General features: G+C 49.1%; 6 protein-coding genes across 6 annotated transcripts; 1 reads left to right on the top strand and 5 right to left on the bottom strand.

The window, feature by feature from the left end:
- Positions 1-337: 337 nt before the first annotated feature.
- On the bottom strand, positions 338-2,211 carry C8Q69DRAFT_399655 (major facilitator superfamily domain-containing protein; the record flags this gene model as incomplete). Its single annotated transcript, XM_028627864.1, has 6 exons — positions 338-389; positions 464-993; positions 1,051-1,470; positions 1,533-1,738; positions 1,789-1,884; positions 1,953-2,211. 6 exons carry the CDS (start codon positions 2,209-2,211, stop codon positions 338-340), a joined length of 1,563 nt encoding a protein of 520 aa, XP_028486183.1.
- Positions 2,212-4,150: 1,939 nt separating this feature from the next.
- C8Q69DRAFT_460314 (orotidine 5'-phosphate decarboxylase PyrG) lies at positions 4,151-5,758 on the bottom strand. Its single transcript, XM_028630141.1, has 2 exons — positions 5,355-5,758; positions 4,151-5,262 (listed from the first exon to the last, which is right to left on the bottom strand). Exons 1-2 carry the CDS (start codon positions 5,509-5,511, stop codon positions 4,586-4,588), a joined length of 834 nt encoding a protein of 277 aa, XP_028486184.1. The 5' UTR covers positions 5,512-5,758; the 3' UTR covers positions 4,151-4,585.
- Positions 5,759-5,973: 215 nt separating this feature from the next.
- On the bottom strand, positions 5,974-6,917 carry C8Q69DRAFT_460316 (putative glutathione S-transferase). Its single transcript, XM_028630142.1, has 3 exons — positions 6,678-6,917; positions 6,449-6,584; positions 5,974-6,376 (listed from the first exon to the last, which is right to left on the bottom strand). Exons 1-3 carry the CDS (start codon positions 6,707-6,709, stop codon positions 6,092-6,094), a joined length of 453 nt encoding a protein of 150 aa, XP_028486185.1. The 5' UTR covers positions 6,710-6,917; the 3' UTR covers positions 5,974-6,091.
- A 146-nt stretch (positions 6,918-7,063) lies between these two features.
- On the bottom strand, positions 7,064-9,454 carry C8Q69DRAFT_460319 (diacylglycerol acyltransferase DGAT2). Its single transcript, XM_028630143.1, has 4 exons — positions 8,897-9,454; positions 8,803-8,843; positions 7,746-8,748; positions 7,064-7,694 (listed from the first exon to the last, which is right to left on the bottom strand). The coding sequence occupies exons 1-4, from the start codon at positions 9,153-9,155 to the stop codon at positions 7,486-7,488; spliced, it is 1,512 nt and encodes a 503-aa protein (XP_028486186.1). The 5' UTR covers positions 9,156-9,454; the 3' UTR covers positions 7,064-7,485.
- Positions 9,455-9,505: 51 nt separating this feature from the next.
- Positions 9,506-11,950, top strand: C8Q69DRAFT_197472 (WD40-repeat-containing domain protein). The gene is made up of 4 exons (XM_028626035.1): positions 9,506-9,855; positions 9,910-10,025; positions 10,078-10,278; positions 10,333-11,950. The coding sequence occupies exons 1-4, from the start codon at positions 9,762-9,764 to the stop codon at positions 11,860-11,862; spliced, it is 1,941 nt and encodes a 646-aa protein (XP_028486187.1). The 5' UTR covers positions 9,506-9,761; the 3' UTR covers positions 11,863-11,950.
- Positions 11,951-12,203: 253 nt separating this feature from the next.
- C8Q69DRAFT_505440 (hypothetical protein) lies at positions 12,204-12,677 on the bottom strand (the record flags this gene model as incomplete). The annotated part of the gene is made up of 2 exons (XM_028632706.1): positions 12,204-12,324; positions 12,385-12,677. 2 exons carry the CDS (start codon positions 12,675-12,677, stop codon positions 12,204-12,206), a joined length of 414 nt encoding a protein of 137 aa, XP_028486188.1.
- Between the last annotated feature and the right edge of the window lie 206 nt (positions 12,678-12,883).

Raw genomic sequence — 12,883 nt, forward strand, 5'->3', positions numbered from 1 at the left:
TTCTACTTCGACGTTTGTGCCCTGTAACCCGGAAAGGGGGACCGAGGAAACTATCCAGAATCCTTATAATTCCCCTTGGTATCTGAAGGCTAAACCAATAATTCACTTCTAATCTCAAGACTTGTCTACAGAATAGGGGCCGATTAGGGCAAGTTATAGACAGTGTCTCACTGCGCTGGTGTTATATGTTGTATACCGATCCAGAAATAGACATAGGTATTTATAACAATTCGTTTTCATTCATGCTTCAACACCCAATTCTAGCGGGCAGTAAATATTCGTTAGTTATAACATTCATCATAAACAAAATGATACATATACTCAAGATGCAGTTCGACTAAAGGGTATACTCGAATTCAGGGTTCTCCATGTCAGTGAGATCGAGCCATCTGGGTAATAATTGTTAGCTTTCACGTTCCTTTTTTTGTCTACGTGTGGGTTAAAACAAATGGCTGGTACATACTCTTGGTTCGCCAACCTGACATAAGAAGGATCCGCGCGAGTCTCGGCTTTCTGCGCATTCTGTCGACGGTACCACCACCAGATGAAGTACAAGTCCAGCAGACATACACCCCAGCACACGATGATGGTGATTTCAGCTGGGACGTATCGTGGAGCATCTTGCGGACGGAAGACTTGGGGACCAATAATGTTACCGACACAGTATCCGATCAAGTAGAATGCTGCTACCGTAGTCTTCTTGGTGTAGCCGGCAACGTTACTCGAGACGAGAGACAGCAGCGCCACGAATGGAGTTGGGCTTGCCTGGGTCATGTAATATCCGATCAGACGACCAACATTGTTGGACAGCGGCAGGGCGACAATGAGAATCATTCCAACGATCGAGCACACCAGGCCTCCAGAACCGCAAAGAAGTCGCTGTCCGAAACGATCTCCAAGATATCCGTTCAAAACCAAAGCGACGACTTCCACCGCTCCACCTGGAACTCCGTATAGCAGACTCTGTTCAGACGTATAGCCGAAACTCACAATCTATAAAGTAAGATTAGTAGCGATACAAGAAATACTTAACATTGTCTCTTGACTTACCAGTTGGCTGAAGAAGTTGCTAATACCGCCATTGGGAATATCAGCCACGAGGGCGTAGAAGAAAAATGCCCACGTCATGGGGTCGAGAAGAGCCTCCTTCAGCTGATACTTCTTGAAGTGCTTGTTGCCAATTCCTTGCTGGTTGACGCGCACACGTGCAACGGCGAGAATCCGGTCTTCTTTCTTCAACCAGCGTGCATTCAGCTGGCTGTCAGGGATGAGATAGAAGAAGTACACTCCCATGGCGATGGTCAGGAGGCCGGTGACTAGGAAGATGATCTTCCAAGGTTCGATTGCTGATCCATGTTTACGCGCACCAACGGCGATACCATATGCCACCAAGCCTCCAAATATCTGACCCCAACCGTTGAAACTGAACCAAATACCGACACGGGTTCCTTGCTCTTTCTTAGTATACCACTGGCGGTATCGTAATCGGTCAGCACATGCGAACAACCGTATAGATTGGGCCGAAGACTAACCTGAGAGGTGAGAAGGGCGAACCCCGGTGTCACTGCAGCTTCGAATATACCCAGGAAAAATCGGATCGCAATTGCGCCAGAGTAGTTACTAACTGCCGCAAAGCAGCACAGGATAAGCCCCCACAGGATGATGCAGCATGCAGAATATTTTCCCAGAGGCAATCGCTGGAGAAGCTGACCCGTGGGATATTCCCAAGCCAGATAGCCTGTATTCTATGAGTACCAAGGTTATAGATTCGTCATTGGATGTTGTTACCAAAGTAGAACATGCTACCAAGCCATTGATAGTCATCTCCCGTCAGGCCAATATCCGTCTTGATTCCCATAATGCTTGCATATGACAAAGTCGTCTCTATATTCATGAGGGATTAGAAAAATGTACTTAGGACACCAGAGTCCTAGGCGAAAGGTGATCCATACTGTCAAGATAGTTCAGGCCATAGATAACGCACATCAATGGCATCATATGCCGGTCAATGATCCTCAAGAGTCTCTTGTTGGTCGCTTCATCGACCTCGATCAATTCTCCCTCGAGCCCAGAAAAGGCCTTCAAGGCCTCATCGGCGTCGTGTGAATGCTGCAGGACCTTCTCGTCTGGATGCTTTTCCACCGGACTGCTCTCGACATCGGTCGCCGCCACCGCTGCCGGGGTGGGGTTCTTCTCGTCGACCGTTTCCATAACTGCGTACCTCTATAGTAGGAAATGCGTCTGTCAGGATGTCCTTTCCCGGGGTCCGTCACCAGGATTGTAGCCGTCTTTCCAGGCTGGAGAGTACTCTCAATGGAAAGGTGCTGGAAGACGCAATGTGCCCGGGAGGTCTGGACAGTGGGAGCAATAATTCCAAGATCGCAGATTACTTTTAAGCCAGGACTGTTATCTTTTGCCTGATCTGTGCCACCCTAACTTCGGCCCACGTCGACAGCTGAGTTTCCCGATTAGTGTAGGTAGCTCGCGTTGACGAATCCGATGCGTCAGATACAGAGATAACGATCCCCGAGCTCCTTATCACGATATCTTGCCAAACGCCTTCTGGACAACTGCAAAAGGTTGAAGTATTATGCCATCTATGCCATCTATCCTCCTATATTTATATATCAGCCAGATACCATCCTGCGCCATGAGTATAGCCAGTGGAATCGGTACCCGGGTATGGGAGGAGAAGGAGGAGGAAGAGGGGTTGATATCCATGTGGAGGACTAATCGGGAAGGTCGATGCCACTAAACGAAACCCACAGCTTTGCCACGCTTCCCCGGATCGTGAGAGCCGCCAGTTTTGGTGATTGGCGTCCTCGCCGGAGGAACATTCTCTGCACGATAATCCTCGGCTATGGAGTGTTTTCCCTATCAAGCACAGTCGGCACCATCCGCCGCCTCCAGGATACAACGCTACGTGACACTTGTGGGGTTGTTGCGGAGCTGGAACCATAAGCTTATTCGAAGGTGGGATGAATGGTGAGAATCTTAAACACGCCTAGGGCGCCATTCTACCGGCCGCCAAGGGTAGCTTTATCAGGCGAGATACGTACCGCCCGCGATAACTGGCAAACAAAAATAACTAAATGATTCGAGTCAATAATAAGGGTCTGACGCACTGAACTTTCTGCGACAAAGCACTGTGCACTAGGATTTATCTCGGTGATAATTGACCTTTGACTTCTTTACCCCAACTTGCAGCAGTCTCTCCTCTCCGTTATGACTCTATATCGCTATCGTCCGGATACGCAATCGTTGGAGATAAGACCGTCTCCCCAGGTTCCTGTCAGCGTACAAAGACGTGAGCAGGTGATCAATCGTATCATCCTTTTGCAGCATGTTCTTAACGGGGATTTGAATTCTTTGCATAGTTAGGAGATAAGCATGGGGACGGCCTCCTCCTAGACCTGGAATCAAGCACGCAACTAGCAGTGAGCTGCTAGACGCTCAAGACATAACCTTGCTTCCGTGATATTTAGGATTCAACAATATGACGATCGAGTCTGAAGTCAGACAGAAGGTAACAGTGACAGGGGGGATGACAATCCAAAATATGGAGCCTGAATCGACGTAATCGACCTTGTAAGTTTGCGGCTGGAGTCATACAGGCTGAAAATTATTATTTTTTTCTTTCGAGACTACAGAATACATAGCCGCTGAAGGCTTATTACCAGGGCGAACGCATTCATTGACCGGTCAATGTTCAGCCCTTCGAGCAGGTGAACTATGTCAGGATCAAACATATCTAGTATCTGGCAACGGCTTTCTTTGGATTCAGCCTTAATGGCAGTCAATAAATCCGTATGCGATTTCAGTTACAGCAAGACCACGTACCAGCTGCAGTTCTCCATCGACGTTTGTGCGACCCACGAGAGAATGAGGAACAATGTGGACTTAGTAGAAGGCTAAAGCTTTCTGTCCCTCCAGGAATTAATCGATTGCAATCATTGTCTGTCAGATTAAATCCATACATTTTTTTTTTTTTTTTTTTTCATAACTTCTTCGCCTTCCGTTGCATAAAACACCCTTGTTACGACACATGGATGGCGGTCTCTTTTGAGACAAATGTGCCCGCAGATTTGACAGTCTCTCAATGGGCTGTTCGAAAGTAGAGGCCTAGGGTGAGACGCTGGTGAAGGTTGTTGGGTCTCTAATTTCACTAGATTGAATTTAGTCTTCGGCATTTATCTCTATAATATAGACTGACAGTACGGGCTCAATTTAACCCGACACTCTCCACGAGTCCACCTTCAACTTAGCCAACAAGACTATATTCGCATCACCCTTCCCCAACTTTCCCGGTATCTCGGAGAACTCAAGGACAGCAAATCCCTGCCCGTCACTTTGCATACGTGAGCTCAGCTTCCCTTGAATGTTACAGGAGAGGTCGGAGGAAGTGATGTCTTTTTCTTTTCGCTATTCGGCATATTGGAATTTGAAGTAGGTAGAAGGTTTATTTCGTATTTGGGAAATACCTTGTTGAAATCATCACGTGGCATGCATACTGTATCTGGGTCACAAAAGGGTTATATAGCCACGACTCTGCTACAAATATAAAAAGACAGATCATAGAATATTCTCACTGCTTGCCAACCCTAGCCTCATATGCCTCCCAACCCTCCTGCTGGTAGCGCTGAACAGCCTCAACAGGATCCGGCGCAGCGTAGATCCCACGACCAGCAATAATAAAGTCCGCACCGCGGCCGATCGCTGACTGAGGTGTCTGGTACTGCTGTCCAAGTTTATCACCCTTCGACGACAGATTGACACCGGTGGTGAAAACCACAAAGTCCTCATCATCCGAAGCCGTGGTCACGTCCGATTTGATCTCCGACAATGCCCTCGTCGAAACAAAGCCCATGACGAAGTCCTTGTACTTCCTGGCATAGTCGACTGAGACCTTCGTGTACTCTCCCGTGGCAAGGGATCCCTTGGAGGTCATCTCTGCTAGAATAAGCAGTCCCCTCTCCTTTCCGTATGGGAAATCTGGCGACGAAGCAGTTTGGGCGAGAGCCTCGACGATACCCTCACCGGGGAGGATGGCGCAATTGATAATGTGGGACCACTCAGATATCCGGAGAGCTCCACCATGGTACTGCTTCTGGACGGTGTTACCGATATCGATGAACTTGCGGTCCTCAAAGATGAGGAAGTTGTGCTTCTTCGCGAGCGCCGTCAGGCCGGAGATGGTCTCTTCGCTGAAGTCGGACAGGATGTCAATGTGGGTTTTGATCACGGCGATATAGGGGCCGAGACCTGTATAGGACAGATATATTGTCAGCTTTATAAAAAAAAAGACATTGGAATGCGCGCATGTGTGTAATTGAGAGCGATAAGTGTTAACTTACGGTCAGCTAGATCCAGCAGTTCCTTCGTAGTCGTGACATCGGCAGATACAGTGACATTAGTCTTCTTTGCCTCCGCTATTTCGAACAGCTTCTTCGCGAGCACGTTAGGATGCTTTTGCGCTCGTTCAGAGTACCTCAATTGCGATCTGGAAGACATGGTCGTTCAATGCAGATAGAGGGGTAAATTTGGAGGGGCAGGATGGAAAATATTCTGTCCTATCCTTTCTCCGAAGCTCTGCTTTGGGTTTAAAGGAGGATGAATGGTCAATTGAATGCAAGAGGAAACTCTCGTCTTGGCCGTTCTATCTGTATTGACAGGAGTTCCTTTCAGAATTAATATTGTAGTTGTAATGCATCAAAAATTCGCTGAATTCACGAATGCGGCCCGCGATGACGGTGCCCCACTTCGATTGGCTGGCCGCCGATACATGCAAGTAAGTATGGTACTTATCTATCTAGCTCCCCTGGCAGAATCCCTGAAGGTCTGGAAGCTGCTGATCTAAGATCTTGTGTTTATAGCGGATCCTGGTCTATTTATTGTTTATGCTGTAGTTGGAAGAAAGTCTACAGTGTATTTTCATATGGCGACAACAGACCTCGTGGCTTAGCCATATATAAAGCACTATTTTCTGCAATGTAAAGGTCAGGTTTTCAGGAATATTCCATATCTTCATTTCTGCAGGCATCTACGTGGCCTTTTTTTTAATCCTATCAGTTCATACATATCTATACACAGTTTAGAAGGTCACGAGGTCCTTCGCGACCCCAAGAGTCAATGCCCAAAGGGCTCCCTGGACAAGCCAGAACATGCCACCCATCATTCGGCCCTTTCCCTGGGGCTTTCCAGAGTATACGTATCCATACAGGAAGAGCGAACGGAAGAAAACCCAAGCTGCGCCAGCGACTGCAGCGGCGTTCGGGTATTTCAGACCGGCGACCAGGGTGAAAAGCATCGTCTGGGGAGCATTCTCAAGGAAATTGGTATGCGCACGCTGAGCGCAGTTGAACTGCTCAGCCTTGGGCTATATGAGAGAGAAAGATTCGATTAGCATCGTATCGCCAGACTGGCTTGAGAGGGATTCGTGGGAACCCACGTTGGCCTTGCATTCCTCGACACTGGCGTAGCTGTGAGGATAGGGAACCTTGGCTGCCTTTCGAGTACGGCCGGTAACAAAACCGTGGATAAAACCAAGGACAGGAATCGCACCCAGTGCGACGGCGATGGCAGCGCTGATACATGTCAATCAGCAGTTCCTTGCGCGGAATATTGCCCACCTGGACTCCAGATACGAGGCGCGAACAGTCATGGAGAAGGGCACTCACCCGTAATTCTCAGGGAGTGTGATAGTGATCATCTTTGCTCAGTTCAAAGTTAGCCCGGACAGAAACCGTAATGACAAAGGTGCAGATGGTGAATATTCAGTTTGCGACAGCTGCCTGGATGAATGAATCAGATGAGTTCAATTGCTAGGGGAGATCCAGGAATATTATTAAAGGGGACTATCTCCAACCTTTAAACGTGGAATTTGTCCAGTGGACGTAATAACTGGTTGCCTGGTCGGGACTCGGGGCAATTATTGTAGAAGCCCAGCCGTGAGGCTATCCACTCGGGACCCCAGACTGCCCGAATCCGAGTGGCCCGGGCGCCAAAACATGTTCCCCTGTAGAACCCTATCGTTGCCTGTGGAATTGATCGTTTTGGAGCTGATCTTGGGTTCTTCTGTTTGGGTATCGTTGTAACTCTTGGGATCTAGATTCTTTGTATGACTAGGAGATAAATACGGGTTCACGAATTTATTAAATTTTGGATATAATACTATGGCAATCTAGCGACTAGCTAGGAGGATCAAACCATAACTAGCTACTATTGCTTCCGTGCTTTGGATTCGGGATCCCTTTCTTGGTTATTGATATTGAAGACGTGTAGATCTGTTAAAGCAGAACTTTTGAAGTCTCTTCATTACAATTCGTTCAAGATCTGTCAAGGAAGCTGCTTGCTGAAGAGCGTAGAATAAACAAATGGCAGAGTTTGATATAGGCGATATTCGATATAGGTCGATAATGTATTTATAAATTCGTCCGAAGTAGGCTTCAAATCAAACTAACCCATGCAAACCTCTGCAACTGCACTCTAGACTGTAGGCGTCTTGCTCACGCTTCCGTATTTGGCTTGCCACGCAAAAAAGTACAACAGCGCACCCAGCGGCTGGCCAACGAGGCAGAAGCTCACCCAGAAAATTGAATTGCCCACAATTTTACTTAGAGAGTCGTCCATTTTCTCCAACGGCAGAGTAACTGCGATGAGTGGCACTTGAAACATCATGCCAGCAAATGCAACGCCTACGCAAGGATCAGCAATATGACTTTAAGGACCAAAGTACGGAAGCATACCGATTAGATTATGAGTTGGAACCCCCACCAGTATCTCATGGAGTATGGCCGAGAACGTAAATGTCACCATGCCTGCCATAAAAGGGCTCCAACCTCTTCCCACCAGCGGGGAGTATATGTGTCTCTTCATAAAGAGATAGACGGGTTTGTTCCATGACCTCCAATAGATACCAACGCTTGGGCTGTTCCACCAGTCTGAGTAGAAGTCGCGATCTCCGAAGCGCATCACTTCAGCTAATGCGTTGAGCAATGATTGGAAGAGCGCAAAGAAACCAGCAAGCCATATGACCAACGAGATTGTGGAAAGTTTCATGACCCGTTCCAAGATCGAGGCGACGTCAAGGACCGCGATTTTGTCGAGCGAATTCCGGAGAACAGGAGCAGCGTACTGCGCTGAAAGAAGCCAGATGAATACAGACAACCCGAGAAACTCCGCTACGCGTTTTGCCACAAAAGACCAACGGATGTGCGATGTCCTGGGATAAACTGGCTGGTAGACCAGGGTAGGAGCTAACCAAAAATATGTCAAGTTTCCGACGGTGATGTTCTGAGGATATGGACACGATGAATAGATCTCCGGGAGCATAGACTTAGCAGACGGATTTAGCAGTGCATGTCGCAGGTCCCGATTGGTGAAGGCATAAGAGCAATTCTTGAGCCAGACAATGATCGCATGGAACTCGCACAGAGTCCCTATACCTGGATGATGGATATAAAAGTATACGACAAAGTTAGTAACAACGAGACATAGCGTGGCATTGATAGTATGAGCAAATGCCGCCAAGCGCCAGGTCGACTGGAAGGCTCTCTGCTCTCTCTCGTTTTCTTCAGCAGAACTATCTTTCTTCATGCGTCCCACGGCACCCTTGACCTGTTGGGCGGCAGCCAATTCAATTATATAGGCAACGAACAGATGACATGGAACAAGGGCAAAGAGAATAGCACCAAGTATAAGGTCCTGTTTCCGGTAGTCGTGACATCGGATGCAGATGAGAACACCGTACTAAGTGCAAGTGAGTATCAACACCACCTGCAGGAACATAGAAACAATAACTACCTTCATGAAATTTTCAATGACCAGGCGCAAGTTCATTACAACTGTCCCTCAGTCAGCACGTGCCTCCATCCCATGAGACGGATCTCAACCGTACCTAAAACAATAACCATGAGATTCCGGAACCCGACAAAACTCGGCGTAACCTCTGACTCTCGGCTGAGACAGGAATGCTGTATCTTGCTGTGATAAGCCGCAATATGGCGATACTTTGACCTGGCCTTTTGCGCTCGAGGAACGGGAGATTTTCCGGGCGCAGCACCTGATCCATTCTGTGTCTCTTGGTGGATGGACTTCGGATCTGATAGCTGCACGTCATGGCCGGAGGTGACAGCACTATCTACCACGGCCGCCATTCTGGAAGATAATGAACAAAGCTATCCAGATGATGTTAAGCGTCCAGATAGTCTCCCGGTCTGTTAAGAACAGAATAAGATTAGACGTAGATAGCGTTATTACAGTTGTCAACAGATGGTAAACGTGCCAAATCACAATAATAACGATACTCAATTGGGAGAATTAAGACGACAACTAGCAGGCCAGAGCAGGCACTCCGCCGCCAGTTCAGTTAATCAATGGCCACAGAGAGACATCGATGAAGACCTGGTAGAGAAGAGCAAGGGCAGGCGGGGTTGTTGTACCGCAATGGCGAAACAAGGCAAGGTTGAGAGAGCTGTGACCTCCGGACTTCCTGGTACCGCCGACAGCTGTTGGACCAATGACGGCCGACGCCAGCAACATCAACTCCGCGGTTTCTGCTCAGCACGCCGACTATCTAACCGCTGCACGCGGACGAACCTACAAGGCCCGATCGCGCGGGTTACAGAGTTTCTGCCGATTTTCAGTCGCAGATCAGGAGTACGTGCTAATGTGGTGATATTTTCTTGATATGTTTGCTGTCCTTCAAGCTCTTACTCCGATCGAACATTCGCGTTTGGGCAATTTCTTGTGACGGTGTTGCGATGGCCCTCTACGACGAGTCCGCCAGCGACTCGCAATACGCCACGAGACCTGCAAGGCCATATGAAGGCGGGATTGTAGGGCCACGGAGGCCAAGTATGTCGCGATTCCAATATATCATGTACCTGGCTATGCTGACGGTGTGATTAGGACCGGTCACCGATTATGGCTCATCAATGCTACAATGGATGCGCACGAGGCGCCCGCGATACAAGGGAGCTCATAGGATGGAGGCCGAAAGGCCCAGCGCAAGCTACGTAGTGGATGTGAGATGTTCACCTCTTGGACGTATGGATTCAGCGACTGATCTGTCCCTAGATGGTACCCCCCTTGGCTCGAATCCACTCGCCTGCGGACACGATCCCCGTTCGACATCTACATCAATCAATTGGAAAGTCAAAAAAGCCCATTACTGTTGTGAGATGGACACCGGAGGGTAGGCGGTTATTGACAGGTGGACATACTGGAGAATTCATGTTATGGAACGGCACCGCGTTCAATTTCGAAACCGTCATGGATGTAAGGATAATTGTTCGTGATCTTGGAAATTCTTTTTGGCTGACACCAATCTAGGCACACTATGACCAGTACCAAGCAGGTGTTACTTCAGCGGCATGGTCTCATAGTCATGACTGGCTTATTTCCGGAGGGCAGAAGGGTGATGTGAAATATTGGCGTCCCAATTTCAACAACGTTGAGACCGTGGATGACGCCCACCATGACGCCGTTCGTGACCTGTCATGGAGTCCCAGCGATACCAAGTTCCTCTCGGCTTCCGACGACACGACTTTGAAGATCTTCGACTTTACGGCACGCATGTGTGATACTGTGCTCACCGGTCACAATTGGGACGTCAAATCTTGCGATTGGCACCCGACAAAAGGTCTACTCGTCTCAGGATCCAAAGATCACCAGGTTAAATTCTGGGATCCTCGCACTGGACGATGTTTAACAACACTACACAGTCACAAAAACACCGTGACTACAACGAGGTTTTCGAGAGTGAACAACAACCTCCTAGCTACGTCGTCGAGAGATCAGACCGCGAGGATATTCGATCTCAGGATGATGCGAGACATCTGTATCCTCAGAGGCCATGAAAAGCCCATTTCATCGTTGACATGGCACCCCGTCCACAGCTCTTTGGTATCGACGGGGAGCGAAGATGGCTCGCTATACCACTATCTTCTGGACGAACCAAATGTACCAGCCGGACACGTCCCTACGCTTGCACCATGGGACAGCCCCGATCCGCAGAATTGTCCAGCACAGGTTATCTATCCAGCTCATCGTATCCAATACGCGCACGGTTCTACGATCTGGTCATTAGATTGGCACCCTCTGGGTCATATCTTGGCCTCCGGTTCAAAAGATAATTTCACTCGATTCTGGTCTCGAGCTAGACCAGGAGAGACAACATACATGAAGGATAGATTCCACATCGGGGAGGAGGCGGCTGAGGCACAAGGCACCTGGAGCAGAGGGGTTGGAAGACGGCAAATGCGTGAAGAAGAAGAGCAGGAGTTGCAGGACGAAGCGGAAGGTCTTGTCGACCAGAAGCCTGCAGCACCATCTCTGCTACCTGGTATACAAGGTGCCCCTCCCGGCCTTTCTTTCACAGACGGCTCTGGCGTACCGGGCTTAATCCCAGGCATTGGCGGAGCGCAGCCACCACCCCCGCCATCGCAGGGCCTGCCTATGTCCATGCCTCAAATGGACCCATCTCATCTGGCGTCGATGCTGGCCAACGGCGTTCCACCACAGAACAAAGGTCAGAACCCGCAGAATTTCGGTATTCCCGGCTTTTCGATGCCACCACAATTTCCCCCCATGCCAGCGAACCTCAACCTTGCCGAATTGCAGAAACAACTTCTCTCTCAAGGTATTCAATTACCTCAGCATTTCCCGCCTCCAAACCTTCCCCCCAACAACGGTGCCGCGGGACCTCCCATGGCAGGAGGCATTCCTGGTTTGCAAAGTGGCTTTGCCGACAACGGATCTAACGAAGATGCTTTCGGTATTCGCAAGAGGGGTCCACTCCCTAGCCAGTATGATAGTCTGAAGGAGGAACAAAGGAGAGGAAACTGGCGTACTGCGAGATAATCTTTCTGGGCTTGTAATAAATGGGGGTTGTTGGGCGCACTGTGTCGAAGGTATTATGTCCAAAATGCGGCGTTGGGTTCTCGTTTATCTATGCCCCCGGAAGGGGGCTTTAGATCGTCTCGGTATGACGGCTTTGTTATCTGTGTCATATTGCGCCATACAGTTTGACAGCAGCTATGGTAGAATCCGCCCTCATCGAGCGGCTTCCGACTGTCGTGTGTTTCCAGGGAGTAATCGTATGTCGTAGCAACGATCCCTTGGGGCTCTTCAGGCCCGGAAGAGTAATCGAAGTACGTAGCTCCTGTGGGCTTTATACGCACTCCCTGTCTAGTTATACCATCTTATAGACCGCCCTGTGTGGGAAAGCTTGATAATATCAATACGAGAACGTTGATTCCACCCCAAACCAAGGGGATCCAAGTCGACATCGAAAAGTTCCCTGCTTCATAAACAGCCCCAAGGCTGCTCGACACACATTAACATCCATGATATACATCGTAGCATCACCCGGGGGAAACTCACAGTAGGCCAACTATACTGCCAGCCAAAAGTGCTTCCAGGCCGCCAATCACCCCATAGACCAGGGGCGTTATCCAGATAACACGCCAGTTACGCCATTGCATAAGGATCGCACAGCCAGCGACCAACAGATGTGCACCACCGCTCAGTAGGAGCGTCCAGAAAAGCGTGAAGCGCCATATATCGGAGGTGTAGTAAAGGTAGTTGGCGTCTCCGGATCTGGCAGCAAACACGGGGTCATACAGCGATGGGAAGGATGGCACAACGTAATCGAGCGGAACCCGATTGCTGGTCATTTGTACTCTGTGGCGAGATTTTTCAAACGGGTAAGCGATCAGGATGTGGAATATTACGCACCATCGTGTCCTTGGGGAAGGGATGTCTTTGAAACAAACCGGCGCGTAAGTATTTGGACACGGACACGATAGCTGTCTGAGTACTTCTCCGCACGAGCTACGGAGGCTGCTCAACTTTCAAGTGACGCGGCGGAAAGCGGCGGCGC

This window comes from Paecilomyces variotii (genome assembly GCF_004022145.1).
Source record: "Paecilomyces variotii strain CBS 101075 chromosome Unknown C8Q69scaffold_3, whole genome shotgun sequence".
In the NCBI taxonomy this organism is placed as follows: domain Eukaryota; kingdom Fungi; phylum Ascomycota; class Eurotiomycetes; order Eurotiales; family Thermoascaceae; genus Paecilomyces; species Paecilomyces variotii.